Source organism: Chenopodium album, chromosome 5, assembly GCF_948465745.1.
Source record: "Chenopodium album chromosome 5, dcCheAlbu1.1, whole genome shotgun sequence".
Taxonomy (NCBI): domain Eukaryota; kingdom Viridiplantae; phylum Streptophyta; class Magnoliopsida; order Caryophyllales; family Amaranthaceae; genus Chenopodium; species Chenopodium album.
Window position 1 is genome coordinate 71,351,223 of NC_137838.1, and position 27,499 is coordinate 71,378,721.

At 33.9% G+C, this 27,499-nt stretch overlaps 1 protein-coding gene and 1 non-coding gene across 2 annotated transcripts; both read right to left on the minus strand.

Moving 5' to 3' along the window:
* Nucleotides 1-17,126: 17,126 nt before the first annotated feature.
* LOC145633102 (uncharacterized) lies at nucleotides 17,127-26,158 on the minus strand. The gene is made up of 7 exons (XM_081685395.1): nucleotides 26,042-26,158; nucleotides 25,512-25,922; nucleotides 24,608-24,911; nucleotides 23,951-24,136; nucleotides 23,703-23,755; nucleotides 22,879-23,375; nucleotides 17,127-17,202 (listed from the first exon to the last, which is right to left on the minus strand). Exons 1-7 carry the CDS (start codon nucleotides 26,156-26,158, stop codon nucleotides 17,127-17,129), a joined length of 1,644 nt encoding a protein of 547 aa, XP_081541521.1.
* TRNAK-UUU (transfer RNA lysine (anticodon UUU)) lies at nucleotides 19,316-19,387 on the minus strand. The gene has a single exon. It is a non-coding gene; the product is annotated as a tRNA-Lys (tRNA).
* Nucleotides 26,159-27,499: the final 1,341 nt, after the last annotated feature.

Sequence of the window (27,499 nt, forward strand, 5' to 3'; positions counted from 1 at the left end):
TAAATCGCTCTATAATATTATCAATATATCAATGTTTTTTAGAAAAAAAAAAATCATTTTGGTAGCATACTTTGTACGGAGTATTAATCTTAAAACTATAAATAACGTTTATAAGAACAAAATAAATTTGTTATAGTGTACTTCGTACATAACATATATTGGAATTTTTTTAAATTTGGGTGGTGTTAAAATCTTTATTTATTTATTTTTTATTATTTTTTTTATGATGGTGTTAAAAACCATTTTCGGGTTTTTGTAAGGTGTTAAAATCTAAAATTTCCTACTAATTATCCTAAAGTAAAATGAACTCAAATAAATTTTCATATTATGCCGATCAAACTGTGTCAAAAATTTAAGGAAAAATGTATATGAGTTGGTGTATGGATACTAACTTAATTACCTAAGCAAATAATTTAATTTTCTTATATAAAACCTTATATCGTCTAAGTTTCTATTAGTATATATATATATTTTTATACAATCCCAATTCAATAATCTTTACATTTAATTTAATTTATTTTGTTACAAATAATTTTTTTGGATAAATTACTGTTGAATTAACACCATATTTATTATTTTATTTATTGTAAAATTTAATTATGATCGTGCATGGCACGGGACTTAACCCAGTATTTCAAATTTGAATCATGCTAATTCACTATGAAATAATTTAGATTGGGTTAACCAATAAGATAGCTTACATTCACTTCTATTCCAAAAAAATTGTTGGCATCCAGTTACTAGTTACAAATTAGGCCCTGTTTGATTCACCTTAATTTTGCTGAACTGAAATTATTTTTACTGAACTGAACTTATTTTTACTGAACTGAACTTAATTTTATTGAACTGAAATTATTTTTACTGAACTTTAATTATTTTTACTGAACTGAAATTATTTTTTACTGATTTTCTATTATAATTCTTTTTTAAGAAAACTGAATTTTACTGTACTGAACTTATTTTTACTGAACTGAAATTAATTTTACTGAACTGAAATTAATTTTACTGAACTGAACTTATTTTTACTAAACTGAAATTATTTTTACTTAATATTATTTTTTTAAGGTGAAAAGAACAAGGCCTTAGTGTGAAATATGGTTTGGAAAATCTTAATAAGGCCCTGTTCACTTCACCTTATTTTTGCTGAACTGAAATTATTTTTACTGAAACAAAATTATATTTGCTGAAGTTAAATTATTTTTACTGGTTTTCTATTATAATTCTTTTTTTTTTTAAGAAAACTGAATTTTATTGAACTAGACTTATTTTTGCTGAACTGAACTTATTTAAACTGAACTGAAATTATTTTTACTTAATATTATTTTTTAAGGTGAAGTGAATAGGGCCTAAATTGTAAACAAATCATAAAGGATAGTTTATCAATAAAATAATGATTCTTCTATAGGTAGAAAATCTTCAAAATCCCACGTTTACCTTTTCTATTTGTTACAAAATAGGAATGGATAATTAATAGGAAAAATTGATATTTTAAATCCTAACTTTACATCATTTTCTTTTTAATAAACTCAACTTTTAATCCAACTTTGGAGCTGTTTACATCCTTTAATCTGAATTACTGTTTACTTGTTGAAAAGGTTTTTTTTTTTTTAAGTTCTACGTGTCAAAAGCTAATTCGCCAACTAAAAAAAAACAAATTTTTAGAAAACCCGGCCCACCCCTTCCCTGACCACCCCAGCCCCACTGCCCACCGGAACCCCAGCCACCCCAATCACTTCCCGCTCTAGAAAACTCACCCCTCCTCTCGCCTACCAACCGCCCCACTGCACCTCCTATCCTGTTGCCCCCCTCTTTCCCCGGCCCCTTGAACCACCACCACCCTCAATCCCTGTAACCCCCCTCTCCCTCAACCTCAAAAACACCCATGAAACTCCTCCCCTTACCCTTGTAAAACCTCTTAGTTTTTTCGAGGGTGGGGAGAGGGGTTTTGTGGATGTTTGGAGGGGTGGGCCGTGGAGGCGTTTCGAGGGAGAGGGGGGTAATGGGGACCGAGATGGTGGTTCAAGGGGGAAGGAGAAGGGGCGACGGGATGGGAGGAGGGGGTGGATTTTCCGATGCTGGAGGGGATATGGGGTGGTTGGGGTTCTAGTGGGCAATGGGGAAGGAGGTGCTGGGTGGGGGGTTTCGTATTTATATATATATATATAATTTTTAGACCAAATACAACTTGACAACATGTTACATAACCTGTGATAAGTGATAACATGTCATTGATTTTTGTTGACCGGTTTGGGATTGAAGAAAGTAAACAGCCCCCAAAGTTGGGATTATTCCAAAATAATCCAAATTTGGGATTATTAAAAGAAATGGAGCAAAGTTGGGATATTTAATACTCCGTATCTATTTTACCTTATTATTTAACAAAAGGCTATTATGAAGAAAATGGCTTCTGGTAAAAAAGACGAGCAAGTCCCTTCATCATACTACGAAGTACAAAGTATATTTTATGCTAGCTATATGGTTTCCCATATGATCCCTAATAACTATTCCTGCAATAGCTACATTATTTATAGAAGAACCATCAAAGTTTACTTAACTTTAATAGTAGATTTCCTGAGACTAGAAGAAAAAGAGAAATTTAAAAGATAATTGTTGTTTAGCTTCATTGTGAGAATACATAGGAGATAAATAGTAGTACAAATATCAAGTTGATGATGAGCAAGATTTGCTCTAGAGTGAAGACTATAATGCAACATCAACCATATGAAAATCTTTATTATTTTGGGAGGGACATCTAGTTTCCTAATCCAATAAAATTCCCATTTAGAATTTAAAGAGATAATACCTTGGGCAAAGTCAAGTAGCAGATTTAACTATAAATTGATCATTAATTAAAAATTCACCCTTAAAGTTATCTGTAATTGGAGAAGAAGAGAGGAAAAAAACCTCAAATTATATTTACCAAATATGGAGGAAGAAACTTGGAAAGTTTCACATTACATTCCAAGAGTTATCTTCTTGTATAATATAGTTACAATTAAGTTAAATATTTTGACCTAGGATCCATTGACGTTAGTATGGGCACACCAAATATCAACACAAAAACAGAAAATTAAATATAAATCATTACCAATTTCCCACCAAAGGCTTTATTTGTAAATTTTTTGTACAAATTCAAGAGTCTTTGGTTTGAGGAGTGCATTCTAAAAATGTAATATGATGAAATGTAAGGTGTATTTGGTTGTAACAAATTGTACATTAAAATTGGAATTATCACAAAGGATTTCCCATTCTAATTTTGTCTAGAAAGCAGAATTAATTCATTTTGTTTTACATAATCCCATATTAAACCTCTTTAATTGGTTTTTAGGCTGAAATATGTGAAACCAGCAGGAAAAGCCTTTTTAATGGGGAAATTTCCTTTTAATCTCTTTGATTGTTTCAAAACATTAATCTAGGGATACTTTTGGTATTTTCATCAAAATGTGGATCACTCGGTCATTTTAGTTGTGTGACATGTTTAAATGCCCAAGTTTTGGCTGACTCCGTGGTACACATCATTAGACGGAGTGAACCCATTTCCTTCCGTTAAACCACTTTTCCTTCTGTATCCTCTCTCTCCTCAAAGCTTCTTACCTTCATTCATCAATGACAGCTGCATAAAATGACCACCTCCACCTTTCTCTCTCCGCCATATTTCCACCCAACATTCACTAACACCATGTTCTTGGTCACCCTTATCCTTCGGGGTTAACCAAGCCCTTAATTTCACCTTTGATTCCCATGGTTTTTGTTTAATTTGGAGGTGGTGGTGTCGATGGACAGTTTAACGGAGGAAGATGGTGGTGTCGGTGGGCATGATGAATTGAAGTGGTGTTGGTTGTAACACCCTAGAAATTCCTTTCTTTTAAATACCCATTCTACTCTTTTAAAAACACGATTTAGGAATAACTAAGACATTACCGCCACCGTGAAAACGGCTAAGGCAATTATCAAAGATACACAGCGGAAGACTCAAAATTAAAAATCGATTAAACAAGTCAACCCAAGGTCAACCAAACGAAAATAAAGTTTAAAACCAAACGAACAAGTCAAATAAAATCAAACTACAACTTGGAACCATTAAAGGCCCTTATTCAAAAACCGTTCCCAAAACCAAACCTTTGTGTTAGTCCACACAAAATATATCATAAATAAATAAAGCATAAAACACCTTGTAACCTAATGAAAACTAGTAAGATTCACTCTTCACTCATGCCCCATCATGATCATGTTTCAATACCTGAAAAGTTTATCTCTACTTGTTTCCACTACTCTCCATTAAAAAAGGATCATCATAGGGCCAAGATAAAGACATGGCCAAATACACAAACACACACAATCAGCAAAGCTGAGTACATAAGCGTAAATTAGCCACACTAACATGCTTTCACCTATCAACACACACTTACCTCATTGCACCTGTTCACAAGCATACACACCAATCAACAAGACACAATGACTTAGACACTAATTAATTCATTTTGCGTTGATTACGCATCGAACGGGTTTCCACCTCCTAACCTCCCCCAAATAAATTTGAGGTTAACTGACACGGGAGTTGACCGTGCCAGCGACAAAACCACTCAAAGGTGGCGGAATTCCTGCGCATAATAATAAATAAAAAAGGAATATACAGCGTCCTGTACTCCATTAGAAGTTATGGTTAAATATAAAATCCCATAACTCCCCCCACTGTTCATACTCAAGGTATATACGTTCCAAGAGTTTTGGTGCGTAATCTCTTTCACTTTACGTTATTTACATATTATTAGACTTGGTGATGACTCTCAAAGCATAATAAGTCAATCAACAATAATTATTCAATCAAACAAACATACCAATTTAATTCTTGAATAATTAGTGACCACATATTATTTAATGTTGAACCCTTTTTAATTCTACCTCAGTGTCAAAGACACCTTAAATGCATAATGCGCCAAAAATCCTATCCCTCGGTATTAAAAACACCTTAAGTGCACAAAGGCACCAACATACAATTTATTCCTTGTGTACATAGACACTTATATAGCTCCTTCCTCATGCTTAAAGCATCAATAAAAATTATTTGAACCATAATAAAATTCCTTTTCAATATTCCAAACATAATTAAACATGTAGTTTAATTAATCATGCCTTCTAACATGCCATAAATAAAAATGTGGTTCAAACACAACATGCCCAAAATATAATCTTCCAATCTATAACCATCCCAAATAATTCATGCTTCCCAATTCAATCACAAACATCATAATTTCACAATTCCATACATAAACCTTAGCATGATACTACTTGTAAAGTTGTAATTAATTGAAATCAAACCTAGCATGATTCTACATCATCAAAATATGCTAAGTACGCGTACGTATCTCAAATAAGCCCTTAAAGTAGCCGATTACACTACAACAATTCCCGAACCAAGTCTCCTACATAAAGGGACAATAATACTATATTAATTACCCTTGTATACACAATTTTCAGCAACTTAAACTCACTTTAAATAACTTATAATAATCTAAAAATTATTTAAAAACCCCTAATTAAACTCCTTTTTAATGGATAATCACACCCTTTTATTAAAAATCACAATTATACTACTTTAAATAAAATTCCAACATTTTAAACTAATCAAAAATCCTTTAAAACTTCATCAAAATACATCTTTATACTTAAATTATCCATAGAAACATTAAATTATCTCTTACCCCTTTTAAACTTCGTTAAAAATAAAAAACTGCTCAAAAATTGTATTTAGAGGCTGAATTTGGCCACTAGAGGGTAGTGCTCACTACCAAAGGTAGTGAGTCTTTCTTAAAACATTGTTTCCACTCGAAAAACACTACTTTTTTTTTTATCAAAATCGGAGGAGTTTAGAACCTGATCGGGATTAAAACGAGATTAATATTAACGAACGGAAATATAATTATTAAAACATGAATTTGCGTGTTCAAAATAACTCTGGAATTAAGTTAAACTAATAAGTAGTTATAATCACCAAAATTTCAAAACATCATTACTATAAAAGCTCTAAATCAATTATTCATAAAAACCCTAAAATCATGATTTTCAATAATTAAAAACCCTAGGTTATAAAATTTACAAAATCTGAAAATTATAAAGTTCAATCATCAAAATACAATTTGATACTAATTAAATTAATTTCAAACAATAAAATCAAAACCCTTAAATCAATAATTATAATTACACAAATTAATAAAACAAAGGAGAGAGAAAATAAGACTAACTTTTTTGTGTGGGATTCATGGGGTATTTATAGAGTAGAGAGTGTATGGTTAAATCTGGGCTTATAAAAATGTGGGCTTGAGTTATGGGATAGGGCTTAAGTTATAGGTTTTGAAATAGGTTATTCCAATAAGAGTATGTAGGAATAATTTACATTGCCCAATAATTAATAAATGTTTGGCCCAAAACATATTTTACTTATATAAAACTTTATATTTAAAATAGGAAAAATTGCCCGGAATAATCCGACCTTTTGCCCGTCTGCTGAAAATAATCCCACCTTTGGATTATTTTTTAATAATCCCACCTTTATACCCATTCCGCTATAAATGGTCCCATTTTACTTGGAACCGGTTGAGCAGGTAATTTTTTTTTTTAAAGTAGAATTTACACGTGTTGCTCCTTGATTAGTCAAAAAAATAAAAATAAAAAAATAGTAAAAAAACCACCACCGCCACCTAAGCCACCCCAATTCAGCCACCACCACCCAACCTAAACCCTAGAACCACTATCCCACCCACACCTGAAACCACCAAGCTGACCGGAATCCCACCGAGCCAAGCCAACCTAAACCCAATTACCTATTAACCCAACCCCTTAACCACATTAACCATTTAACCCAACCCCTCCTCTGTGGACGACGACGACGACGCGGGTGGAAACGGTGGACGGGGGAGACGCGACGCGACCAGAATGGGATTGGATGGGGGAAGTCGGCGCGTCGGAGCTGGGTTTAAGGGAGTTGGTGGGTTTTTCGCGGACGGAGCCTGGGTTTAAGGGCTGGCTTTTCACGGGGGTAAGAGTGAGGGAGAGGATTGGTGGTTCATGGGAGGGGAGGGTAAGCCGGAGCCGCGTGAATGGGGTTGGCCGATTGGGGGTTGGCTTGGTTTCGTGAGGATTCGAGGGTGGTTCATGTGGAGGTTCGTGAGGGAGGGAGGGGTTCGAGGGTGGTTCAGGGAAGGGGGTTCGATTGTGGTTCAAGGGAGGGGTGGCAGGGGAGGCCGGCGCGCCGGGATTGGTGGCAGGGGAGGTGGCAGGGGAGGTGGTTTGGGTGGTGGGTGGTTTCTAAATTAATTAATTTTTTTTTAATTTTTTTTTTAAATTTTATTTTTTGGACTAATTGGGTGCCGACACGTGGTTAGTAACTTGCTATAGCAAGTTAATTAACCGGTTGGGACCAATAAAAAAGATCGGGGGGTAAAGGTGGGATTATTAAAAAATAATCCAAAGGTGGGATTATTTTCAGCGGACGGGCAAAAGGTCGGATTATTGCGGGCAATTTTTCCTTTAAAATACTTTAACCCTTTAGAATATTTAATTAAAATACTTGAGCCCTTGACAATACATTTTATTAATACTTAAATACTTTATAAAAATACATAAAAAAAATACGGGGTATTACATTGGTGGTAGCTTCAATGGAGGAAATAAGTGTCGGTGGACATGATGAATTGAAGTGGTGTTGGTGGTAGCTTCAATGGAGGAAATAAGTGTCAGTGGTAGCTTCAGTAATGGAGGAAATAAACGGCGTTTACTAATCGCTTGCCTACATGTCCATGTGCAAGCTGACTCATCACGATCTAACTCCTAATGTTGAGTTGGCGAAATAGATTGACAAAGTAAAGGAGGAAGTAAAATTGTAGGGTTGTGAGACATAGTAAAGTGTCTCACAACTATTAAAAAAATAAAAAGTACAATGAAGAGAGAGAAATGTGGAGAGAGATAGGAGGAGTGAAAAAAGTAGTGTGGGCCCCACTTCACGTGCAAAACGGACAAAAATTTAACGGGACCACTACCACTGAGTCTATATTTTGTTCAACTGAAACTCTAGTTGAATCTTTTTTAGTACCACTGAGACTACATTTTATACCACTGAGAGTGTATTTTGTACCACTGAAGTTCCAGTGGTATGTTTTAACAGCTCAATGAGACATCTCTAAAATGACGTCTGAAATGCCTATAATGCCCTTGCGAGACATAATTTCATTGTCTCACAACCCTCCGTTTAGAACACCTCAAAGTAAAGCAATCAAAAAGATTAACCGTGCATCCCTCCTTTTTAATTGACAATTGTTTGCCAAAAAAAAAAAAAAAAAAAAAAAAAAAAAAAAAAAACTTTTTTAATTTGATTTGAAAAAGTATGTAAAAAAATAATAATAAATAAAAAAAATAAAACCCGACTTTTTCAGCTTTATAAACCAGAATTGAATGGTTTGATGAGTAGTTTTCAATTTTTTTGTTCGACCTTTTTTTCAAATGTTGAAAATTTTATTTGTTATATCTAATTAAATTGAAAAATACTTCCAAATAACTGTAAAAATAAATATTTATGGGTCATTTGAAAGTAAGTAGCAAGTTAGCATTATTTCTTACATATGGACTTTAAAGGACAGTTAAATAAAATTCATACTACGACGTATATTTTTATATTTCTAATTTGCATGTATGTTGTTTTATACTCCGTACTTCTTATGTGCTTAACTTGCAACAAGACCCTACCTGGATCTAAATTTGAGGTAGTTTCAATCTAAGGGTCTGTTTGGTTGACATAATAAAACATGGGAATTGAAACTTCCTAGGAATTACAAATTTTGTATGTTGTTTGGTTGGCAAAAATTTGGTGATATGGCGGAAGTGGAACTTCCTAGGAATTTTGAGTTCCCACAAAATGTAGGAATTCACTTACCTAACCCCCCTAGGTAAGTAGAAATTCCCTTGGGAAGTAACTTCCCTCATTGTTAACCAAACAATTTTTTGAAAATCTCATGAATTTGATTAGGAATTAAATTCCCGTATATTTGCAATTCATGGGAAATTCTAATTCCCTTGTGAACCAAACGACACCTAAGTTGATGTCATTTTCATTTCAAATTACGTATGTTAAATGAACTAATGAAATCAGATATTCAGTTGATTGTTACCTTTTCTTCCTATTTTCCAAGGTCAATCAAACAAGCATTGAATATCTAAATTAGGAAAATTTGCAAATTGCAGCCATTTAAACTTCGTATTTTGCAAATTGCAGTCATTTAAATTTTTTTTTTTTGCAAATTGCAGCCTAAAAGCTCGTATAAATTGTAAATTGCAGCCCAATTTAATTTTTTTCATCGGTTTACATGTTGAAAAATCTTCAGTTAAGGTTTCAAGGGTCATTTTAGTTCTTAGGGGACCGAATTGAGCTCGGAATTAGCAAAAAAATAACGTAAGTGTCTCATATTTACAGTTTCCCACAAATCGATACATTTTTGTTACGCAAAACGAGATACATACGTTATTTTTTTGCTAATTCCGAGCTCAATTCGGGTCCTTAAGGGCTAAAATGACCCCTAAAACCTTAACCGAAGATTTAAAATTGAATCAGGCTGCAATTTACAATTTATACAAACTTTTGGGCTGCAATTTGCAAAAAAAAAAATTAAATGGCTGCAATTTGCAAAATACAAACTTTAAATGGCTGCAATTTGCAAATTTTCCTTTAAATTATAGTTTTTTTTTTGTTATTTATACATTGGGAAGAAAGGGCATAAAAGCAAATTAATATTTTAGACACTATTCCATATTGTAGGTGGGTGTCAGTTGGCCTTAATTATGATTAAACTACAAAGTTGAGTTGAGAGTGAGGGATAAATCAAGTGGTTAGAGCTTCTCTCTCGATTCTAAGAGATGTTAAGATCGATTCTCATCATGATTTGCCCTTATGACTTGAAATTTATGGAACAACCATTAATCATCCATCGATCCCCTATCTAGGTCAGCTTTTCCCATATGAACATAAGCATTATAAAGTGAAGATAATAAAAAGCAAAGACAATAACTTGCACCCATAGTCCCATAGCATATGCATCAACATAAGCACACCATATGGTTGTGGCCTGATCTGTTGGAAAAAAGAAAGCAAATAAAACTGCTAAAATTTACTAAAGAAAATAATATTGCATTCTTACTCAGTCAATAACAATGAAACCGCCTCTACATATAGGCTTAATGCAACTAACAAAATCGAAATGTAGCCCATTAATCCACTTACAAATATGACTAAACAAAGCATCAAACCCACAACTTACTTCATAACTTACTAAAAAATAGCAACTTAATTTAGAAAAATTAAGAATGTTCCACTACTTTCACAACTTACTAATAAACCTTTACCATTCACAATTCCACATGCATGGCATTCATCGTCTGATATTCTGAGTACTTATAGTCTTATAGATCTAATTGGTTGAATGGCACGATCTTGTAATTTTATCAAAGAACAAACTATATATATTTACAACTAATTAAACAAATTATAAGAACTTCTACAATTTTCAGGAAAGTGACTCCAACACGTTACACGTTCAATAACTTATATTCAATTCATTAGCTTAGATCAACATTATCACATACCAAGTATGTATCACCCTCATTTTGTTCTTTAAACGACTAGATGAATTATAAGTACTTTTATATAAATATCGTACATAGGAAAATAAATACATAGTACAAAATTTCGCCGTGTGGCTGATTTGAGAGATGGTGATAGACCACTTGTGTATAAGCTTTCCTTGACTTAGAAGAAATGCAAATTAAAATCATATAAAAAGGAAACACCAACTATGTAGTAGCTTATCAAGTTTGGTGCACAACATAAAATGTTGCTGTCGATTTCTTCACTTTATTTGGTGTGTGTGACAACACAAGCCTTAAACTTTAAGGTAAATAATTACTTTGATTAACATGTTATAATGTCATTTTATAAATGTTACGTACCAAACCTTAAGGTTCTATATATATAAGGGTTCTTCATTTCTATTACATTACCATCTCCAATTGTTTTTCTTATATTTTTGGGAATTTTGACAAAATATTCTCTAAATTTAAGAAATGGCATGCCAAATAGCTACAGTTCGATCAATGATGTTAGCTCTAGTAATGGTGGCCTTATACTTTGTGACCGTAACAGGTCAAGAAACCGGGCTTTCCCCACTGCCTGCCGCGGTTGCTGGAGATGGTGTTACATTGCCAGTTTCTGGAACATTGATGGTCTCATCTGTGTTGATCTCTATGATTGCATTTTTGTTAAACTGAATGTATTTTTGTCACTGGATTATGGCTTTGTGTGTTTCTTTACGTAATTTTTCTATATGTTCCTATTATGGTCACGTACTTTAGTCCAATATACATTATTCTTTGTCTTTATTGTATTTTATTAGCTTACTTTGTATTCTACTAGTAATTTGTGGGCATTATATTGACATTTTAATGTTTTGTATACTAAATGTTGGTTTACATGAAAAATAAGGCTCCCTTGTACGTAGTTAATTGGGAATGATTTTTGGTGCTTAATGTAGTCCTTTGACTTTTTTGTTTGCTCCGTATAAAAGCAGTGTACTACAACGCCTACAAGACTACAAGTTTATAACCCAAGTGGGTTACTCCTCTTATTATCAATTGATTTTAGGATGGAATAACGATTCAGACTAATTTGTGGGCTTCTTTCTCTTGTGTTCTCCCCCACTTGTTATAACAAACTAGTACGAAGTATTATTTAATATCACCTTCGATATAACATGTAGTGATGTAGCATGTAGGCAGAGAAATAATTCATGGAAGTTTGGCCCGGCCCAGATAATCGAGTCCAATGTAATTACAAAATTGGGCCTTCTATCCATATTTTGAAGAGATAACTATTTTTTTTTAAAAAAAAAAAAATTATTATTACTATTGTTAATCTAAAATTGAACTTGAGCATCTCAATTTCCCCTAAATTTAAAACTTGAGCATCTCAATTTCCCCTAAATTTAATTATATTATCTGAATTAAGGATTTGCTTGGTTCACCTTTTTTTACTTATGTGAATTGATCTAATCTAGTCTGATGGATATGATCTGGTCCTATCTGATCTGATTGTCTAATTTGACTAAACTTTTACCTTAAATGTACGATAATCAATAAGGAAAAAATGTATCAAGTAAGATCTTGTTAGATTCGTAATAATGTGTATTTTCTTAATATGTAATTTTTCACAATTTTTTTAATTACAAAATTAAAGATATTTAGCGATAAAAAACTACACATAAAACGATGATCTGATACAGCACTCTGTACCTTGCTTGGTACAGACAAAAAATGCGGAAAGAACATGTATCTGTTTTGTAAAGAATATACAATTATTTTGTAAAGAACATATATCAGTTTTTTAAAGAATTTTCTGTTTTTCTTTTAATACTAAAGAACATCTATAACATTAATAAAAAAAAATGATAATATATACTATGTACGTAATGAACATTACTTATATATACCCATCATAATTTTAAGACAAAATTCAAATAACATTTTACAATAAGCAATGAACATTATATCACAAATAAAAGTACATTACACAGACAATTAAGAACATGGGCGCATGTTCTTTTCACTTTTTTTATGGTAAAAATATGTTCTTTTTAATTTATGTATATGTTCATTATATTTTAAAAGTACGTTCTTTTCACCATAATTGTATGTTCTTAACATGTATATATTATGTTCTTTCTGCGAAACGTTTGTACCATACAAGGTATCCACGCCTGATCTGAATTTATATTTTCTGATTTGATATAATCTAAACTTATTTTTTCTAAAATAAGTAAAAATAAGGTGAATTAAACAAGGTCTAATATGGCATGAACTTCTTTTGCTAAAATGAGTGGATATACAGTATTGAAATTTAGGAGTACATTCAATAAAGACAAGCTAAGAAAACACTGCCTAAATTTATGCATAACAATATACTCCATCCAATTTATTTTACTTGCAACATTTTTATGTTCTTTTCACTTACTCTATTTTGACCATAGTAAAATAAATATACTACGTATATAGTCATATGAAATCTTGTTAAATTCACTTTGATTTATTTTTTGACACTACGCTTTAAATTATATCATAATATCAATTTTTTAATATAATTTTTTTTTTTTTATCTATTGATAATTAATGATATTGTTGCTTAGAATAATATATTAACGAATGTAAAATAAGAAGTGTTGCAAGTAATAAAAAAGAAATTAAAAAAAAAAAGTAATACCATTGGAAACTCTTTAGGTCATAGTGAAAATCTAGTGGTTGAACACGAATCCAGACTAAAGGTGTAGGACATAATTTTTTGTTTTATAAAGGTAAAGTAAACAACATAATAATCCCCCTATCACACACAGGAAAGAAAAGGTGTAGGACATAATGTATCAAGGCACATAATGAAAAAGGACATAATGTATAAAGGTAACCAATTAGCCACATTACCCTTAAAAAAAATTACCCTTTAAAAATAATTGAGATATGTTACTCCATTTTGTTAGCAATTGTTCTAGTATAGAGCAGAGATGTCAAAAGTTAATCGTATTGATTCTGGAAAAATCCGAATTAGATATTAACGCACATGGATATAATTTAACATACTTAAATTTGAAATTAGACCCGATTTGACTTTATTGAGCTCAATCCAAATTAAAATGACACATCTAACAAGTACGGAGTACTGTGGAGTATAGATACATTTAGATCTGGCAATCCTGACTTGACCTGATTGACCCGACCCGAATGACCCGACCCGTAACCCGAAATCATTGACCCGAAAATGACTCGAACTCGAACTAACTCGACCCAACCCGAACCCGACCTGAAATAGAGTTGACCCGAACATGACCCGATGACCCAAAGTGACCCGACCTGAATGACCTGACCCGAAGTGACCTGACCCGATTGATCCGAAACCCAAACTTGACCCGACTCGAAATGACCCGAAACCCGAAGTGACCCGACCCGAATCTAACCCAAATTGATTGACCCGAATCGACCCGACTCGTAGTGACCCGACCCGAATCCTAAGAGAATAGGGTGAAATAGTGAATTACTTAGGGCCTGTTCTCATACGTTTATTTTCAGTTCAGTTTAGCTCATCTCAGTTAAGTTCAACTCCTAATTTCCTTCTCTTATAAAATATTCATTTCAGCTCAGCTCAGTTCAGTCAATGAGAACAGACCCTTAGTTTAGGGCTTCTTTATTTCCTATGTAATAAGTACTCATGATTTTTCTTTTAACGATTTTACTTTATTTTTCCAACTAATTTTTTAAAGTGAATTTATTTTGGTGACTCGACACAAACTTGACCCGAATAGACCCGACCCAAATTGGCTCGATCCGAATTTGACCCGACCCGAAATTGATCTTAAAAATTCACCTGACCCGAATAGACCCGATCCGAATTGACACGACCCAAACTTGACCCGACCCGAATTGACACGACCCGAACTTGACCCGAAACCCAAATCGACCCACTCGACCCGAACATTTGCTGACCCAAATTTGACCCGACCTGAATTGATCCGACCCGAACCCGACCTGAATGACCTGTTTGCCAGGTCTAGATACATTGTACAAAAAATTAATGTACAACGGAGGACCGATGCAATTTGTTGATTCCTTACGTGACATGGAAAATTGAAGTGGGACTTTATCTTTGGGGCAAAATAAGAATTATTGTAATACGATCCATATGGTTATGAAACCTGGCTCAACCCAATACGTTTTAACAAACATTTTCTTGAAATTTTTTAGTAGTAAGATTGTCACCTTTCAACCTTGAGGTTGAGAGTTTAATCCCTATTACAGACACTTTAAGGGTGGGGATCCCTTAAACCCTTACCCTTCCCTCTCACTCTCAAAGTATTTAACCCTCGAATATCGAACTAAAAAAACTGTGAGAGTTAAGGTACGATTCAGGATCTTTCTCCTTACCTTACACTAGGTGAAAAAACAAAATTGGCACCGGTTCAAAACCCCTTAATGCCACCGGTTTGAACCGGTGCCAATTTGGGGGGGGTGCCAATAAGTGGTTTAAAAAGGCATCGGTTCAAACCGGTGTCAAAACTCGGAATTGTAACCGGTGCCAAAAATTCCCAAAAAAATTTAATTCATTGTTTTTGGCACCAAAGTGCCAAAAAATTATTATATTTTTTTTTTACTTAAAAATTAAATAAACTAAAATTAAATGAGAATACAAAATATAAATCGAACATCACAATCAATATAATCAAATCTGTTCAATATATATATAATCAAAAAAAATTTACAGTATAGATCAATAAAAAAATTACAACATATAAATCAAAAATAAAAAATTACAACATATAAATCAAAAAAAAAATTACAATATAAATAAAAAAAAAATTACAACATCACAATAAAAAAAAAACACATACAACATCTAAATCAATATACTTGCATCTTGATTCTTCGATTTAAGATTTAAATCCATGTACCTGCACCAATTAAAACAATCAAAATAAATCGATTAAAATGATTTAATTAAGCTGCGAAAAAAATTTAAAAAAAAAACCAGAAAATCGAAAAAGAAAAAAGAAAATCAATTGAAAAGAAAAAAAAAACCAGAACATTAGTTAAAAAGAATTGAACCCAGAAAATCAATTAAAAAGAAAATCGAAAATAAAAAAACCAAGAAAAAAAAATCGATTAAAAAAAACCAAAATCGAAAATCAGAAGAAGAAAAAAAAGAAAAGAAAAATCGAATTTAAATCGAATAAAAAAAAATCGATTAAAATGGGCTAAAACGATTAAAATAAGTTAAAAACCCATAAATTAAAAAAAATCGAATTAAAATAAGTTCAAAGATCGATTAACCAAACCTGAAAATCGAAAATCACTTAAATAAATAAAATTAAAATCGATTAAAATAAAAACAACATTCGAAAATCAGTTAAAAACCCATAAAATAAAATAAAAAATCGAATTAAAATCAAGAAATTATACCCTAACCTTGCTCATGCATGTGTTTGTGGTGGATTAAACCCATAAAAAATTCGAACAAACCCATAAACGATTCGAACAAACCCAGAAACGATTCGAATAAACCTACAAAAAAATTCGAACAAACCCAGAAAATTTTTGAGAAATTATACCCTAACCTTATTCATGCATGTGTTTGTGGTGGGTTAAACCCATAAAAAAAATTCGAACAAACCCAGAAACGATTCGAATAAACCCAGAAAAATCAAGCAAACGAGAAAGGGATTGAAAGAGAACGAGAGAAAGAGGAGTTGAGAATGAGAGCAGATGAAAGAGAAAGGGATGAGAGAGAGAATGAGAGAGCGGCGAAATTTATTAGTGAGAAAGTGAGTGAAATAGGGATTGAGTGGTATAAATGGAATTTAAAAATTAAAAAAAGGCCGGTTTTTTTTTGTAAGGATTGGCACCGGTTTGAGCTTAACCGGTGCCATTTCCCTTTGTCTAAAAACCCGCCCATTTTTAGGTCGATTTTTTCCACCGATTTGGCTTGAACCGGTAGCATTTGGGGGTTGCTTTTTTGTATTTTTCTACTAGTGTTAAAAAAAATAAATAAATCAGTAATGTTACACATATTTACACACAAACTTTTATATGTGGCTGGACAAACTGTAAGATAAGTCCACTATGAGGGGTTATTTTGTTAGTATTAAAGGGGTTACATGGGGAGTTATTTAATCGGTGTTATAGGGGTTACTAGATGAGTAAATATAAAAAGTGGGTACTAAACTTTGGCCAAAGTTGCAGATTGGGTACTCAACTTTGGCTTGTGGAAAATTGGGTACTCATACCTGCCTAAGTTTACTTTTCCGGCGAGTAACTTGCTACAACAGGTAATTTGCAAGCAAATATATATATTTTTTTTATTATTATTATATATATAATAATCAATTTAGTGGAACTTACACATTAAACTACATTTTAGCTGTAATTTATTGATAATTGAACATTCGAATTCAACAACTAATAACCCAGATCACCATTTGACCAAATTCTCCTAAAATCAGTACAACAAACATAATGATGATCTCTGATCTAGAATCAAAAATATAATCAAACTAAACAAAATCCATATCAAAGTTGTCAAATTCATCATCTACAACAGTCACAAGCACATGAATATCCAACATGCAACTAAACAATAATTAATAATAAAACAACAATTCATAGTAACTAAACTAAACAATAATTCATAACAAAGCCATCCTTTTTTTTTTTTTTTTTTTTGAAACATAACAAAAAAAAACCATCCTTCACAGTAAAAAAAACAATTAAATTAAGCAGGAAATTGCTGGAAAAATCTGACCACCACCCAACCCACCATCGCACAACCACCTAGGCACCCACACCGCATCCACACTCCCATGAAATTTCCATCTCCATGAGACCCACGCCCATAGATCCAATCACCCTCATGAAAAACCCACGAATTCAACCACCCCCATGAAAGCCCTAAAAAATCCGACCACCATCACAAACCCAGGCCACCACCCTCACGAAACCTATAGGCTAACACCCTCGCGAAAATGTCCTCGTAATTCCAACCAACCTTACAAAACCCAAGCCATGAAACCCCCCACAAATTCGACGAAACCCGCCTTGAATTAATTTCTTAAAGGTTGAGACTTGAGAGAAAGAAAGAAGAGCTAAAAGAGGTTTTTTTTTTTTTTTCTTTTTTCAAACGGGAGCTAAAAGAGGTTGGGAGAGAGAAAATATGGGGAAAGATGAATTTTTTGGTTAATTAATTTAATTGAAGGTTTTAAAAATAAAAATAAATAAATAAATAAATAAATAAAAAAAAACAAACTCATTAATGCTTGGTAACCTGTTGTTAAAGGTCAAAATTCAGGCAGTACCCAAGTTTAGTACCCAACTTGCAACAAAGCAAAGTTGAGTACCCAATCTGCAACTTTGGCCAAAGTTTAGTACCCACATTTTATATTTACTCGTTACTAAATTCATATTAAGGGTAACTCGATCAGTATTACAAAGGTTACTTGGTCCGGCCACATGGGGTGGCCTCAAATCGTTTTGTATGTTTACGATTACAAGATTTCGGCGAGGATGTGAACACAATAATGAGAAACATGTAAACACGATAAAAAAGGAAAATGCCAAAAGGGGTCCTCGTTTCATGAATTAGCCCACCTAAGCCATTACACATTCAAACCTAACCAATACACATTACACAATCTCAGCAGCTGGTCTTACGCGGTTCAACGACCGTTTCTTAATAGCCGTTTGAGTAACGCTTTTGTCATTACATCTTACATGTGGGCCATTTTACAACATGCTTCCATCATTACTAATACACGCCGCCCACTTTTGCCTCAACTTTAATCCTAATTTTTTAATTTCTTCCTCAACATTTCCGTTAATTTTTTTGTATTTTCATGACATTTTTCCATTACATTTCTATCTTTATTTTTTATTTTTTGATGACATTTTTCCAGAACATTATTGACTGTCACACACTCACACCCCATGTATTTCACAACAGACTAAATCATAAGCTAACCAATTATTATTTCCTGATACTCTAAATCTTCCTTTCTTTTCCTTTCTCCACTACGTGTCACTATCTCACTGGCTTGTAGTCTGTCAGAAAAAGACCCCACACACTCCCATTTCCCCTATAAATACTCTTTAACGTTCTTATTATTTCTTCATCTTTCAAATCTCAAACTCTAAACACAACAAGTACAAGTAAAGAATATTTTCTTTCTTTCATACACTTTTACTTGTTAATTTACACATATTCTCTCAAATCAAATGGCCAAGGCAATGAACTCTTCTACATTCTTTGTTGCAATCATCTTCGCCATCGTTGCGTCGATTAATGCTCAAGAGATGGCACCAGCACCGGCCCCCGATGCCGCTACCGGAACCGGATTCTCTCTTTCTACTTCTACTGCCGTTGTTGGAGTGTCTCTACTCTTCTCAGTTTTCTCTTTGATCTTCAAGCATTAAGAGATGTATTGTAATTAATTTTTTTGGAGTGTGTTATTATTTATACTACGTATTTGTACCACATTTGTTATTCGTTGGTATCAATTCTGAATAAAATCATTCTTTGGTTTGTTTCATAACTTTTGTCAATTGTTTCATTTGATCATTTATATTTGGAGAATTGCTTCCCATCAATTAATTTTTAAAATTAAAAATTTGACCAAAAAGATAATTACTCAATTTTGATTTCTTCATCCTTATAATTGGGAAATTGATAAAATTAAAAATTAAACATAAACGCCGTCTGTGGGGATCGAACCCACGACCACGTGGTTAAAAGCCACGCGCTCTACCACTGAGCTAAGAAGGCTCTTGTTTATTTCTTTTCACCTGAAAAGTATAATAATATATGAGCTATATGCCATAACAATTTCGATCCACTCTATTCGCATAACAATTTATCAAATATAATTTATGTATTATTATTTTGTAGTAACCTTTAAATATTTTAGCAAAGTTAAGCTGAACAAATTGACAATTGAGTACACTCGAGTATATTGTACAAATGTACAAGTATATACCAATACATTTATAGCAATATACTCCCTCTGTCCCTAATTATTTGCTCTACTTTCTTTTTTAAGGTGTCTCCAAAAGATTGCTCCATACTATTTTTGGCTTGTTTTCCCACTTGTACTCTCTCTATCTCTCTCCTCATTGATATTTGTGTCAACCCATGTGCATCATTTTTGCCCAAAACCTTAATAAAGTAGATTTATGGTTTGGGGTAAATAATTGGAGACAGAGGGAGTATGACATTTGACTTAATAAGAAAAAATAGCTAACATATCCAAGTAAAGGGTAGCTAGGGCTAAGCATGGTCTAATATTGTCATAAATGAATTTCGTGTATATAAACTCATTTTCAAAAGGTATTTAAAAGTCTTGATTCTTTGATATAAGCTCAGTTCAGATTCTAATTAGAAAATTCAATTTGGTTCGAATTTGAAATACAAGCGTTCATGTTTATCGGCTAGGTTCGAACAAAAGCTAGATCAGGGATTCCAAGTTTGTTCAAGCTAGCTTGAAAAAAAAAATAATAATAATTGGGATTCAATAATAGGAATCTAGTTGTTACATTAACAAATAAATATATTAGGTGGTTTTTGATAATTTTGTTGTTATTAAATGTGTTTGGTTTTTTAATCGAAAAGCAAAAAAGATGGTTGTTGGCAGAAATATTTAAAAATTCTAAATAATCTGTCATAAATGCAATGATCTTCGACTAGGATTCCATGTACCTGCTAATGATATTCTGGCAAAACTTATGGCATTTAACTGTCAGATTGACAAATGCAAATAATGATGTTTGATGCTCATGTATTCTGAGGATGAAATATATTTGGTGGCCGAGAATCAAATCTATGGCCGAATTATACCCATAATTGCAAGTAGATTAATTATTGTAAGTAGATTAATTGAACGTGTCGTGTTTGATGACATGTTACAACAAATTTATTAGTGCGTGAAACGATTATGAAGTGAGAGAAGGCGACCTATATTTTAACAATTAAAAAGTTCTAATTTATATACTACATATTTAGAATGAAGTTGTGTTACATCAAAAAAAAAAAAAAAAAATTGAAAAAAAAGTTGTGTTTGATTAGCAGGCGTGAAAGGTTTAATTTACAATTTGAGAATTGGAAGAAAAAATCATCAATTTTCCAGACATCCGTTCTTATTCACCGTGTTCCTTCTTCCTCTACTCGTAAAATGACCCATAAATAATACGGAGTAAATAGGAAAAATTGTCCTAAATAATCCGATCTTTGTCTCATTCACCCAAAATAATCCCACGTATTGATTATTTTTTAATAATCCGACCTATATACCTCTTCCGCTCCCAATAGTCCCAAGTAACTTGAAACCGGCTAAACAAGTTACCATTGGTGACTTTGAACTATTTGCAAACGTACCACCATTTAATTAGTCTAAAAAAAAAGATAAAATAATTAAAACAAAAATCATTGAAAAAACTATTCAAAAAAAAAATCATTGAAAAAAAAAAAACAACGACCACTATGACAAATTATTTATGAGAGAATAGCTTCAATTGTATTGATGATCTTGGCTATTATTTATAGCCTACAAAAGATAACCTACACAATATAAACTCTATCATATAAACCTCCATAAATCTATCTTAAAACATCACTAAGATATATTATTATCTTAAATATAATATCATCAGATCTATATGGAAAATATATCACAATAATATATTTTCCTATATTCCTAACACCCTCCCGCAATCGTAACGGCAGTAACACGAACGTTACGATTGGAAATTCGCACTTTGTTGAAGTTGATCGAGTTGCACTACTCTGTTGATGTCGCCTTCAATTTTTTTTTTCCGGCACACCCACCACCGAAACCATCTCCCCTACCCAGCCCATCCACCGAAACCACCTCCTCTACCCAGCCCACCCACCGAAATTGTCCCTCTCCCTTAGGAATGGCGGTTGTGAGGGGTTTAATATTTGATTTTGGGGCTGATTTGTGGGCGTCGAAAGCGGCTGCTCTAGTGAAGTCCGCTGACGGTTGTTGGTTTGTGGGTGGTGGCGACTAACTGTGGTGGAGGGTTCGTTTGGTATTTGCTGCAGGGTGAGTGGTTGTGATGTTGCGGGTTTGTGGCCTCTGTGGCGCGTTTGCGATGGAGTAGCAATAGCGCTGCTTTGGTGGTTTGCGAGTTGGTGCTTGCTTTGGTAGTTTGCGGGCTGGTTTTGGGTTCGGGTGGCCCAAAAACAGGGAGGGGGAGGGAGTGGCCGGAATTAGGATGGGGAAGGGAGATGGTGATCGGAAATAGGTAGAGGGCTGGTGGCTGGGTGACGTCGGATTCTGGGTTTGGGATTTTGTTGTTTTTTTTTTCTGTTTTTGATTTTTTTTTTTAATTTTATTTTTTTGACCAATCCTAAACTGACACGTGTCTAGTAACTTTTAATAACAAATTAGATGACCGGTTGGGACCATTTAAAGCGGAAGAGGTATAAAGGTCGGATTATTAAAAAATAATCGATATGTGGGATTATTTTGGGCGGATAAGACAAAGGTCGGATTATTTAGGGCAATTTTTCCTAATAAATTTTTTTTGAAACAATTTTTCCTAATAAATATCCCTTTTAATTACGTAGTATTATGATAATTTTTAAGTTCTTACTTCCTCCATTTCTTTTAAAATACTTTGTAAAATAAATTAGCTAACATATAAGCTAAATAATAATAATAATGACCATTAATGTATTCAAATTTACTACTCTGTATGTGCTAAAATATAGAGAGAATTTGATAAATTGAATAAACTCAATCACTTGAATTACAATCATGATGGTCATGGCCAATAAATAATACATCGTTCCCAAACCCGATAGAATTAGGAAATAGTCAAAGATATCAAAAAGATATTATGCTAGGCATAAAATATATACTAATCATAAAATATGGAAACTAAATATATCCTAATAATTTCCCAAAATATATCCTCCAAAATATATCCTCCAATACCCCCCCTCAAGTTGGAGCATGGGGATTGTAAATGCCCAACTTGGAAAGAAGGTGATCAAACTGAGACTTCCCTAGCGCCTTAGTGAAAATATCTGCAAGTTGCTCCTTAGTGGAGACATAGGAAGGAGCAATTAAGCCCTCTGTAATAGCATCACGAACAATGTGACAATCAATCTCAATGTGTTTTGTACGTTCATGAAAAACTGGATTTTGAGCTATATGTAAAGCAGATTGATTATCACAAAACAACTTGATCGCCTTAGGGTGTTGGACACCCAAACTCAAAAGCAATCCCTTCAACCATTTCAACTCATGTGTGGTTGAAGCCATGCACCGATACTCAGCCTCAGAAGAATAGAAATATACCGTGGGTTGCTTCTTGGTTTTCCACGAAATAGGAGATTTACCAAGAAAAACTAGCCAACCAGTCAACGAACGACGGGTAAGAGGACACGCCGCCCAACCTGAATCACACCAACCCTGCAAAGTCAGGTCACTATCTGCACTTAACAAAATACCCTGTCCTGGAGTACCCTTTAAATAACGAACCACCCTGAGAGCTGCTTCCCAATGCTCAATCCGAGGTTCGTGCATAAACTGAGAAAGAATATGAACCGAATATGCCAAATCTGGTCTAGTCATCGAGAGATAAATCAACCGCCCTACTAGTCTACGATAAGACTCAGGATCCTCAAGTAACTCACCACTAGCAAGACTAAGCTTGTGGTTCTGCTCAATCGGAAAACCACTTGGTTTCGCACCCAATAGCCCTACTTCAGAAACAATATCCAAGGTGTACTTTCGTTGACACAAAAACAAACCTGATTTACTACGAGCAACTTCAATGCCCAAAAAATATTTCAAAGGACCAAGGTCCTTCATCTTGAAACAATCACCAAGATAAGCTTTGAACATAGTTAATGCAGCGGAATCATTCCCAGAAATAATAAGATTATCAACATAAACTAAGACATTAATCTGAACATTGCCTTTAGTGTATGTGAAAAGAGAATAATCAGAGTAAGATTGAATAAAACCGTACCCTTTCAAAGCTGTAGTGAGCTTTGCAAACCAACATCTCGGAGCTTGTTTCAACCCATACAAAGACTTTCTCAAATGACACACCAAACTCGAATCCGAGCTCTCAAAACCTGGAGGTAATTTCATGTACACCTCTTCTTCAAGATCACCATGTAAGAAAGCATTATGAACATCCATCTGTTGAATCTCCCAGTTTTTTGAAACTGCTATAGCAAGAAAAGCGCGAACAGTAGTCATTTTTGCAACCGGAGCAAAGGTCTCACCATAATCAATACCTTCTCTTTGATGATTACCAAAAACAACCAAACGTGACTTGAGACGTTCAATATCACCATTAGACAAAAATTTCGTCTTATACACCCATTGACAACCTAGTGCTTTCTTGCCGGGAGGAAGATGCTCCAATGTCCAAGTTCCATTATCTTCCAATGCCCTTATTTCTTCTTTCATAGAACGTCGCCAACCTTCGGATTTCATTGCTTCTTTAAAGGATTTTGGATCCTTTCCCAAAACAACGGCTGCAAGAAATTTGCGATAATTCACAGAAAACATGTCACAATTTATATAGTGTGCTAGAGGGTAAGGCGTACCTGAAGGAGGGATTGGAGACGGAGTGGACGGAGACGGATTTTTAGCAAAAACTGAGTGAGTCACATAATCACGATGACGAACATTGGGAATTTTTTCACGGAACCCCCTACCTAAGGGTTCTACACTCGATCGGTGGTCACTCGACCCATCGCCCGATGAAAATCCATCGGGGAAGGCAGAACTAACGGGCTGCTGCTGGGAAGCCGACCCCGCGCCCGCGACCTCACCTCCCGCGCCCGCGTCTTTACCGCCCGCGCCCGCGGCATCTTCCTGCGGGGAGACAGGCTGCTGGGCAGCAGACTCCGCGGCCTACCTGCGGGATGGCCCCTGCTGCCGCGGGTAGGCTGCGGCATGGTCTGTCTCGGGCTGCTGCGTGTGTTGGAAAATATTTTTGACACTCGTGGCAGCTTGTTCATTGATCTGTAAAATGCTCTCGTCTCCCATAACTACCTCATTATCATCAAACACCTCATACTCCATGAAATCCGTATGAACATCATTATTTTGATCAAAATTCGTGGACTCTATATTCACAACTTCCGAACTACAAAAAGGAAACACTTCCTCAACAAATTTCACATCACGTGACACAAAAAAAACTTTTGACTCAAGGTCATACAATCTCCATCCTTTCTTCCCAAAGGGATATCCCACAAAAATACATTTCCTACTTCGACTTGCAAATTTGTCCCCATTTGTTTTCTGATTATGAGCAAAGCACAAACATCCAAAAGTACGAAGGACATCGAATAAGGGAGGTTTATGGAACAAAATTTCAAATGGAGTTTTATTTTGTAACAAGGGAGTGGGTGTACGATTAATTAGGTGAGCAGCAGCAAGAACACATTCCCCCCAAAAATAAATAGGCAAATTGGCTTGAAACCTTAAAGCTCTCCCAACTTCAAGAATGTGTTTGTGTTTTCTCTCAACTCTCCCATTCTATTGTGGAGTCCCCACACAAGAGGTTTGAAAAATAATTCCAGTAGCACTAAAATAATCGTGCAAACAATTAAATTCAGTGCTATTGTCACTTTGCACAACCTTAATGGTTTGAGAAAATTGTCTATCAACCATAGCAACAAATGCTAAAAACATTCGAAAAACCTCAGTTTTATTAACCAATAAGTAAATCCAAACAGCTCGGGAATAATCATCAACAATAGTTAAAAAATAACGAGCTCCACACGAAGAAACATGTCGATACGGACCCCACAAATCACAATGTATTTTCTCAAAAATCCTAGAAGCTCTACTATCACTCAAAGGAAATTTATCTCTAGGATGTTTAGCACGCATACATACCTCACACCCTTTAGAAAGATTATGTTTATTGCCACTAACATGAGGAAATAACTTAACCACTTTTTCTGAGGGATGACCCATTCGACGATGCCACAACTCCAAGGTCTTCCTTGCTTCACCCACATCAACGTGATTCACCGAATCTGAATTGCTAAAATAGAATAATCCGTCTCTCCTAACTCCCGTTCCAATCAGCTCCTTCGTTTGATCCTGTACAACACACATATAAGGGTTAAATTGGACAGTACAATTAAGCTCATCGATAATTTGTGACACAGAAAGCAAATTGCAACTCAAATTAGGAACATAAAGAACCCCGGTTAGAATAAACTTGTCCGACAAACGAACAGAACCAATTAAAGAAGCCAATACGGTGTCACCATTGGGAAGACCAACAGGACACTCTAGACACTGCATATCAAACAACCAAGATTTGTCTCCGGTTACATGATGAGTTGCCCCTGTGTCAATAATCCAAGAGGTAGCATCAAATTTTCCATTCAAACGATTATCGGGAACATTAACATTACCAAGCAATCCCGTAATTGCATTTGAAACACTATGGACTGAATATTTCCCCCCTGGACTCCAGAAACCACACGTGTGAGAGGGGGTGACATAGGAGATGTTTCATCATCCCCGACCATATTATGAGTTTGGAAAAAAAAAACAAGAAATTTTAACCTGCTCTTGATACCATGCTAAAATATAGAGAGAATTTGATAAATTGAATAAACTCAATCACTTGAATTACAATCATGATGGCCATGGCCAATAAATAATACATCGTTCCCAAATCCGATAGAATTAGGAAATAGTCAAAGATATCAAAAAGATATTATGCTAGGCATAAAATATATACTAAGCATAAAATATGGAAACTAAATATATCCTAATAATTTCCCAAAATATATCCAAAATATATCCTCCAAAATATATCCTCCAATAGTATGACATAAAATTTATGAGAAAAAAAATATGACACTCATTTTAATCAAAATTTATATATTTGATATACGGTACTCCAATCGTAAAATAAAACTTGTATACTATCCCTATACCGATTTTTGCTAAATGATTGAGGCCTCGAGGGAGTACAAGTGTAACAAAAACCAATATTATCTTCTTACTCTTTATTATAATACTTAATTAGCGGTTATTATATTCTATATTACATATTTAAACTAACATATTATGTATCTATACTCAATTCTGTGTCCGTCTTTGTGTAAAAGTCTCATTCACCTATGATTGAAGGAGTACAAAAAATTAAAAAAAAAAGGGTAATGCTATATGTAGCCCTAAGGGCTATATATAAGCATTAAATATACTCTTGAAAATGGTATAAAATTAAAAATTTATGACAAAAACATACGTAAATCAGTGTAATAAGTGTTTATATTTTCATGATTTCTTAACTTTTTACGATTTTCAAGTGTAAATTTAATGCTTATATGTAACCCTAAGGGCTATGTATAGCATTTTCCAAAAAAAAAATAAAAAGAAAAGAAGCAAGAGGTAAGAAAAGCAGTCCTCTAAATTTCTAAGCTCGTTGTCAAAAAAATAAAAAAATAAATAAAAATAAAATTCTAAGCTAGTCCACCAAACTAAGAAATGAATGCAATAACGACTATCCCAAGAAAGCCAATTAGAATAGCGCGTATGTAACGCTTTAAGTTAACGACTATATCGACATAGACGTTAAAAGGCGTGTAGTAATTTTACATTTTTACATTTGTTAAACATGCCATGCTTTCTTTCACATTATCCGGCGCACCAACCCATAAATTAATGCGCCAGTTTATAATCAACTGTCTTATACTGTACAATACAAATACATGTGCTTTCCTTTTCCACCAACTCTTTTGCCAACACATTTCTTAGTTCTTAGTTCTTAGTTCTTACACCCTAAATATCCTTCCACCCTTTTACAACGTTATGCCGTTGTCTTTTGACCCCACTTAACTCTTATAAATACCTCTTTATAT